The sequence below is a fragment of the Motacilla alba genome, chromosome 1A (assembly GCF_015832195.1).
Source record: "Motacilla alba alba isolate MOTALB_02 chromosome 1A, Motacilla_alba_V1.0_pri, whole genome shotgun sequence".
Lineage (NCBI taxonomy): Eukaryota > Metazoa > Chordata > Aves > Passeriformes > Motacillidae > Motacilla > Motacilla alba.
Window position 1 is genome coordinate 1914619 of NC_052031.1, and position 8466 is coordinate 1923084.

The window sequence follows — 8466 nt, forward strand, 5'->3', positions numbered from 1 at the left end:
AATCATTATTATTATTATTATTATTATTATTATTATTATTATTATTATTATTATTATTTATTACCTCTCTAAGGGACATCTCCACTTGTCCACGATCCAAAAAGGAGTTTTTGTGTTTTTCTAGCAGGAAAATCCCCCACATTTTAAACTTTGAACCCCATCAATGCTGAAGTAAATGAAGCTCAGTCCCAAAATTACAATTTTCTCTCAGTTCTGAGGACAAACCTGTCACGAAGGGGAAAACACAAAGAAAACTGAAGAAATTGATTTGAAGAAATGGCAAAAAAAATTCAATTTTCTCCCCTTGAAGCCTCCCCAAAGGATACAATCCAGCAGGAGTTTGGTTAGCGAGTGGTATGCTGATAAATCTTTCATTTTTGGGATTTGATTGTGGGAAAAATCGACTTCCTAAAGGAAAAGGAAAAGAGGAATTTGGGGTTATTTCTGCAGCAGTTGCTCTGTTTGTTCCGCCTTCCCAGCACATGCAGGGGCTCAGGGTGGAAGAGAATAAGAGATGGAAATTAAATAGAAATAAATGGAGAAAAATAGAAATAAAATGCACTTAAATGTAGATGTGAATGTAAATAAAAGACAGACCAAAGATGGGAATGGGAAAAAGGGAAAATGGGAAAGGGAAAAAAGGGAAAATGGGAAAGGGAAAAAAGGGAAAAAGGGAAAAAAGGGAAAAAGGGAAAAAAGGGAAAAAGGGAAAAAGGGAAAAAAGGGAAAAAAGGGAAAAAGGGAAAAAGGGAAAAAAGGGAAAAAAAGGGAAAAAAGGGAAAAAAAGGGAAAAAAGGGGAAAAAAGGGGAAAAAAGGGGAAAAAAGGGGAAAAAAGGGGAAAAAAGGGGAAAAAAGGGGAAAAAAGGGGAAAAAAGGGAAAAAAAGGGGAAAAAAGGGGAAAAAAGGGGAAAAAAGGGGAAAAAAGGGAAAAAAAGGGAAAAAAGGGGAAAAAAAGGGAAAAAAAGGGGAAAAAAGGGGAAAAAAGGGAAAAAAAGGGAAAAAAAGGGAAAAAAGGGAAAAAAAGGGAAAAAAAGGGAAAAAAAGGGAAAAAAAGGGAAAAAAAAGGGAAAAAAAAGGGAAAAAAAGGGAAAGGGAAAAATGGAAAATAATGGAAAGGGAGAAAGAAAAAGAAAAGGGAAAAGGAAAAGGGGAAAAATGGAAAAGGGGAAAAGGGAAAAAGGAAGATGGAAAAGGAGAAATGGGAAAGGAAAAAAGGGAAAAGTGGGAAGAGGGAAAAGTGGGAAGAGGGAAAAGTGGGAAGAGGGAAAAGTGGGAAGAGGGAAAAAATGGAAAGGGAAAAAACGGAAAGGGAAAAAACGGAAAGGGAAAAAATTGAAAGGGAAAAAATTGAAAGGGAAAATGTGAATTGAGGTAAGAAAGAAGAATAAAGGAGGAATAAAAATGGACTTTCGCCTGTGCTCAAATACATCTAACCTAGATTCAGAAAATGGGTTTGAATTGAAAACTTGAATTTTTTCCCCAGACTTACCCTGAGGTTTTTGGGTGCTCTAAAATTGAAAAAGGTGCTCAGTTGGTTTCTGGAAGCATTCAGCTCCACTAAATAAGGCATGTGGCTGACACAGGAGAGATCTGGAAAGGAAACAAAGCGTCGCATCCCGGCCGGAATGCAAAAATCATCCCAGCAAATTCAGGGTCACCTGGGAGCTGCACCTTCAGAAAGAGCTGCCTAGAATGCAGAAATCAGATTGATTAACACCTGCTCCTACAGGGGAAATAAAGAGGTTTACTGCAGTTCTGATGTTTGCTGAGGATCCCTGTGCTGGGGTTCCTTCTCCCGAGGAGCCGCAGGGCTCAGCTTCAGCTGGGAGCAGTTTGTGCTGTGCTGCTGTGGCTGCAGCCGCTGCTGCCCCGCTCCGGGTGGGATGTTCCTGCTGCCTGCCCGGCGCAGGGGAGCAGCTCTGGGCTCTGCACCCACACAGCTTTGCTATTCACTCCTTTTGGGCTCTGCACTCACAGAACTTTGTCATTCGTTCCTTTTGGGCTCTGCACTCACAGAACTTTGTTATTCGTTCCTTTTGGGACTCTCTGGACTCACAGAACTTTGTTATTCGTTCCTTTTGGGCTCTGCACTCACAGAACTTTGTTATTCGTTCCTTTTGGGCTCTGGACTCACAGAACTTTGTTATTCGTTCCTTTTGGGCTCTGGACTCACAGAACTTTGTTATTCATTCCTTTTGGGACTCTCTGGACTCACAGAACTTTGTTATTCGTTCCTTTTGGGACTCTGCACTCACAGAACTTTGTTACTCGTTCCTTTTGGGCTCTCTGGAGTCACAGAACTTTGTTATTCGTTCCTTTTGGGCTCTCTGGAGTCACAGAACTTTGTTATTGATTCCTTTCCATTCCTGTCTCACCTTCTGATGAATCTTTCTCTCTGTTCTTTGCAGTACAGTTATAGTGTGGTTTTTTATATAATATATCTCATGATACAATAAACCAACCTTCTGAAATGGAGTCAGGATCTCTCCTTCCCTTCACCAAGTCCTGCCTGCCCTGAGCCCAGCGCATCACTTCATAAACCACAAAGAATAAATATCCAAGTTCAGCATTTAATTTTTATGATGGCAGTTGGTTTGTCTTGAAGCAGGAATTTATTTTTATATTTTTAATTAATTTTATATATTACATTTTATATATTATATTTATAATATATATTATATTATATTAGTATTTATATATTCTTAATTAATTTTATATATTATATTATATATGCTATTATATTTCTAATTTACATATTACATTATATATAGTTTTTATATTTTTATATATTTTAAACTTTTATATATTATATTACATTATATATTATTTTAATATTTTATATAATTTTAAATATTATTTTATATATATTTACAATTTGTATATTATATATTATTTTTCTATTTTATATATTATATTATATAATAAATGGAAAGAAGAAAATATAAAAATACAATACAATAAAATAAAAAGCATAAAGTAAAAAATAATAAAATAAAAAATAAAATAAAATTAAAAATTTAAAATTTAAAGGATAATATTAAAAAATTAAAAGTAAAATAAAGTGGAGAAATTAATTAAAGTAAAAAAATTAAAAATAAATAAATAAAATATGTTAATTGAATTAAAATTTAATTTGTAATTTAAATTTATTTTTAAATTTAAAAAAAATTAAAAATTTAAACTAAATAAATAAAAATTAATTTTTAATTTAAATTTAATTTTAATATAAAAATAAAGTAAAGATTTAAAATAAATTAAATCAATTAGATAAATAAATTAACTAAATAAATGAAATTAAAATTTAATTTTTAATTTAAATTTAATTTTAAAATTAAAATAAATAAATAAATACATAAAATAAACAAAATAAAATAAATATAATAAAACAAATAAATAAATTAAATAAACAGAATGAATAAAATCAGAGAAGAAAGGAGCAGCTGGTGGAGTTCATCCCAGTCTCCATTTGGCACCTTGCTAAATGTAAAAAATGTCTTTTTTTTTTTTACCTTTTGTCCCCCGTGGCAAACCCTGACAAAGGAGAACTCAAACCGAGCAGAACTTGAACATTCTGCCACCTGCACGTGTCACACCTCCACCCTGACCCCGCCATCTCTGCTGGGACTTCATCTCTGGGTGACCACAGAGCTCGAGCCCCACGCTCTCACTGATAACCATGCGCTGGCCTTTTGAAATTTGGGGGTTTTGGAGGGGATCGAGACCATTCAGATGTCACCCAGGCTCTGTGACACTAAAACTCCGTGGTCCAGAGCGCTTCTCATCTGAAACTGCTTCACCAGCCAGGAATTTGTGGTTCATTTACTCCATACCGTGAATTTTATTGGAGGACAGCTCCATCTTCTGCAGGTGGACATATCCAGAGAGAATGCTGACGTCACTCAAGTCACGGCCCTGGAAAAAGGAGAGGATTTTAATCAGGATTTTAATAACTGCTTCATAAGCCAGCTCGCCCCGAGTGCCTCCAGCTGCAGCAGGACAAGGTGGCATCTACAGAAAGCGATGCTGGAGCGGCCAGAAATGGAGAATGATAAGGATAAGGGTCAAAATTCATACATTAATTAATGGTATAGCGAATATAATATAGTTATAAGTATAAAATATATTAGAAGTAGATTAATTAATTATAATTTTTTATAAGAATTAAAGAATTTGGGGAACCTTGTCTGGGCATGTTTTAAGGGAAACCAGGGAAAAACGGCCCGGCAAGATTGAGAAACCGGCGCACACACACACACACACACCACACAGAAAGACCACATTTACACGTGAAACACAACAGTCACTCAGGGTTTCGAGGGTTTGGTTAAGCAAAGGATTACACCATCGACAGCACACCTGGCTGCTCACGACCGGAGGGAAGGAGACAACACTATTCAGACTTGTGTGGGAACCCAGGACTCTCCTCTGGGTGCCCTGGATGGCCAGAGCTGCTGGCAGGGGGCTCTGAGACCCTGGCATGCAGCCAAAGACACACGTGGGGTTTTGATCTTAGCCCGTGGAGCAAATTACCAACTCTGTATGAAGAATTACAAGCCACACACACAAGTTTAGATAGCATAGTAGAGATAATCACGAAGTGAAAGGAAGGATTTTTGAGTGCTGTACAGGGGGGTTTTAAGCCTTGTACGCAGGGGTCCAAGTTTTGTACATGGGGGTCAGGGGTTCTAAGATGGAGGGATTTGGGTGTGCCCTGTCCTCTTCCTTTCTCCTTCCCAGCCTCCATGTCTTTGGTGGTGTTGGCACTCACGGATTGGTTTAGAGTAGAAAGTCACCATTCAATATAGATAGTAGGTATTGGGGAAAAGGTATAAACATGTAACACATAATGTGTGATATAAAAGATGGCAGCAGCCCCTGGGAGGGCAGCGTGCCTTTGTCTGAGCTGCTGAACGGGCCACAGCAGTTCAGGGAGAAGAATCTTTTAGATAACCAACAATAAACAACCTTGAGAACGGACAACAGAAAACTACTGAGTCTTTCTTTGAAGGCACGGGTTGGAGGAGAGACTTTTCCATCTTTTGGGGTCACCACAATCCGGGACGTGAAACCCCACATCTGGCGTCCCTGGGTGGGCAGAAGACCCGACAGACTTGTAATCTGTTTCTGGGAAATCTTAGTATGAGAAGGGACTTCCAGTAAGGGATGGTTATCTTGTATTTGGATTGTTAACAGGGATATCTCTCTCGGCATGGGACGGTGGGGATTGTCAGCATGATTGTTAAGAGTCCTGTCTAGTGCAGGACAAGAAGTCGATGAATTATTCCCGAAGACATCGAGGACTGGACCATCTTCCATCAGATAGCATTCTACTGGACCGGAGCAGCTTTTGGGACTTGTTTGGTTATGAAAAGGACAAAGGACTTCCTAGCCCGCGGCAAGAAAAAGAGGATAAAACCTGGACTCGAGACTGCGATGGCGTGCCACTGCACTCTGGAGCTGCCAGGGCTCAGAGCTGCACAGCGTGTCACCCAGGGGCTATTCCTGGGCTAGACTCTGTCCGATCCATGGCTGACCGAAATTCTGTCATTTGAACCCGGAATAAATGTTATATTTTGTTATTTTATCCTAATTCGGCGATGGCAAATTATTGATAAAATCAGAGTGGCAATTTCATTCATAACGGAGAAAACGCCAAAAAAATAAAAAGACTTTAAAACGACAAAAAGAGAGCTGGGAACAACAAAAAGGGTCAGGAAAAACGCCAGGGAAACAGAGCTGTGTGGAAAAGGGAGAGCAGAGAGCTTTGAAAAGACACAGCTTCCTGAATGCAGCATTTCCAGGTGATTTTCACATTCCTCGATTTTTTTTTTCCCCCTCCAGCTGACTGAAGCAGGAAGATAGATTTTTTACACTTGAGGACTGGATAAGGAAAAAAAAAAATTAAAAAAAGGAAAATCAAAAATCTCACTGCTGGTGGTGAAAAAAAACCCAAATTCCACTCTGAGTCTTATCAAAAACCCTGCACAGGAAACAGGCAGTTACAAAAATCCGCCTCTTGGCATCTTGTTTTTTAACAAGGCTTTTTTTCCCCAACTATTTGCTGTTAAAAATGGAAATATTTGTGGAGAAAAGGGCCTTAAAGTGATTATTTATTTTTTGCTTGTGCTTACTGGAAGTGTCAGATGCAGATAAACAAATTCAGTGCCAGGGGCTGAGCGGCCGAAGGTGTGGAGTCCCTCAGCAGCGGTGTCTTCATCCAATACTCCCTCCAAGCGACCCTAAAAACACCAGGGAAAGGGAAAAATGGATTTAGGGGAGATTTATGAGGGGAAATTCCACAGAAATATAAAAAATGAAATATATAAAAATTAAAAAATGTATGAACATATTAAAATATATAAACATTAAATATATAACTATATAAAAATACATGTAATATTTATATGTATATTTAATATTTTTATATTTTATATATAATATATAAAAATATAATATATAATATATAAAATATAATATATTATCTATAAAAATATATTATATATAATATATTATATATATAAAGTATATTATATATAAAATATATTATATATATATAAAATATATTATATATATAAAATATATTATATAATATATATAAAATATATAATATATATAATATATAATATATATTAAAAATATATATATAAACATATAATATATATAAAATATAAAAATAATATAAAATATAAAAATATAAAAATAATGTAAAATATAAAAATATAAAAATAATATAAAAATATAAAAAATAAAAAATAAAAAATAAAAAATTAAAAATATAAAATATAAAAATATATATAAACTATATGAAAACATAAAAATATATAAACTATATAAAATATATATAAACTATATAAAATATATATAATATATTTTTATGTTTTCTATATTTTAATAAAGTATATGAAAATAAAATAAAAATAAAACCAAAAATAAATATAAATGCTGCTCCTCAGAGGAAAAATCTTTGCAAAGAGGCTGCCTGATGAACCACAGCGTGGGTTTGAGGAGAAGATCAGCCCCTGGTTTGTGAAATTCCTGTCGGCTCCCAGGAGCCACAGGACAATTGCTGATCTAGGGACCCATCTGGGTCCACCCACCCGCAGCTTCTAAACGAAGAGATCTGAGAAACCAAATTAAAACAGATGATAAATCAGAATTAGACAACTTATTTAGAAGAGAGGGGTTTACTCCTTAACTGAAAGAACTTTAGAAAATCGGTTTATATACATTGATTGTTCCAGTGACAATATTAGTGACAGTGCCTTGTGTGCTTCACTGCGCACAGCAAACAATAAACAAAGCCACCAAAGAAGCTTTTTCCATTCAAGAGAGAGGGGAAATGGATTTGTAGGGAATTCTCAAGGCCTGACACACAGCTCACATCTGTGTGCAAACTCTGAGATGAGAAATGCCGACTGAGAAATGGCCTGGCATGGGACAGACATTGGTGAGACAGAAATGGAGCTGGAAACAAGTTCCAGAGGGTGGCCTTGCAAATGAGCCTGGAAACTCTGCAGAAACAGAACTGTGAAAGGTGCATTGTAGTGGCACCCACGAGGGGGAATTTTAGATGATTGGCTTTAGGGCATTCACAGCATGGTGTGGCTAAAGCTGACAGACCAAGAAACACTTAGAATGTCTTGTAATTAAGAAATAATTGGCTTCTACTTGTGATGGTGTGAATTGTAACATCTGTATCGTCTCACCCTTCCCATGAGTCTGAAAATGGAATAAAAGTTTTTAAAACACCTCTCAGCTGCCCCATCTCTGGGTCAGAAAAGGGCCTAATCCAATAAGGACCATGATAAATAATATAATAATTTCATTATAGCACCTACATGTTATAGCAAGGGAGAACACAGAATAATTTCCACAAGGCAAAACACGAGGTGATATTTTGGGGTGTTGGGATTTACAGCCCAGCAGGGCGGGGAGAGAAAATTCTCACGTGTCCATGGGTCTGTTGAAGCTCAGGGCTGGGAATTTAGGCAGGAAATGGGGTTAATTTGGCCACACATGTGCCAGTTTATCCTTAATCTCATGTGGCCAGGAGACTTGGCAGTGCTGGGTTAATGGCTGGAATTGACAATCTTAATTTTTTTTCTCAATCTAATTGATTCTGAGAGAGAGGGACAATCTAGAAAGACCCTGGACACCACTGGGACAGGAGGGACTCTTAAAAGAAGGCAGAAATGAGAGGTGCCGCCCTTCTTTCCCCCACACCCACACCGAGAGGGGAAGGGCAGTTCCCTCCCAAGCACACACCCCTCCCCAAACAGCCGGGGAGCCCTGGGCTGAACCTTTGAGAGCTCCGACTCTTCCTCCTCCTCCTCCTCGCCGTGAGGCGGGCCGGGCCGGGGCTGCTCCTCGGGGAGTCCCTCAGCGAGAGGCTGCGGCGGCTCGTCAGAAGTGGGGAGCGGCTCCCCGAGGCCGCCTTCTGTCCCGATCTCCTCGCCGCCCGCCAT

The 8466-nt window shown here is 37.6% G+C and overlaps 1 protein-coding gene across 1 annotated transcript in view; it reads right to left on the reverse strand.

Moving 5' to 3' along the window:
* LOC119707938 (leucine-rich repeat and guanylate kinase domain-containing protein-like) overlaps positions 1 to 8466 on the reverse strand; it is a 44254-nt gene extending 35788 nt beyond the window's left edge. Inside the window, exons 1-5 of the mRNA XM_038153600.1 lie at positions 8302 to 8466; positions 6133 to 6240; positions 3832 to 3913; positions 1491 to 1591; positions 327 to 408 (exon numbers count right to left, since the gene is read on the reverse strand). Coding sequence (XP_038009528.1) covers positions 327 to 408; positions 1491 to 1591; positions 3832 to 3913; positions 6133 to 6240; positions 8302 to 8466 — 538 coding nt within the window. The remainder of the gene's footprint in view (positions 1 to 326; positions 409 to 1490; positions 1592 to 3831; positions 3914 to 6132; positions 6241 to 8301) is intronic.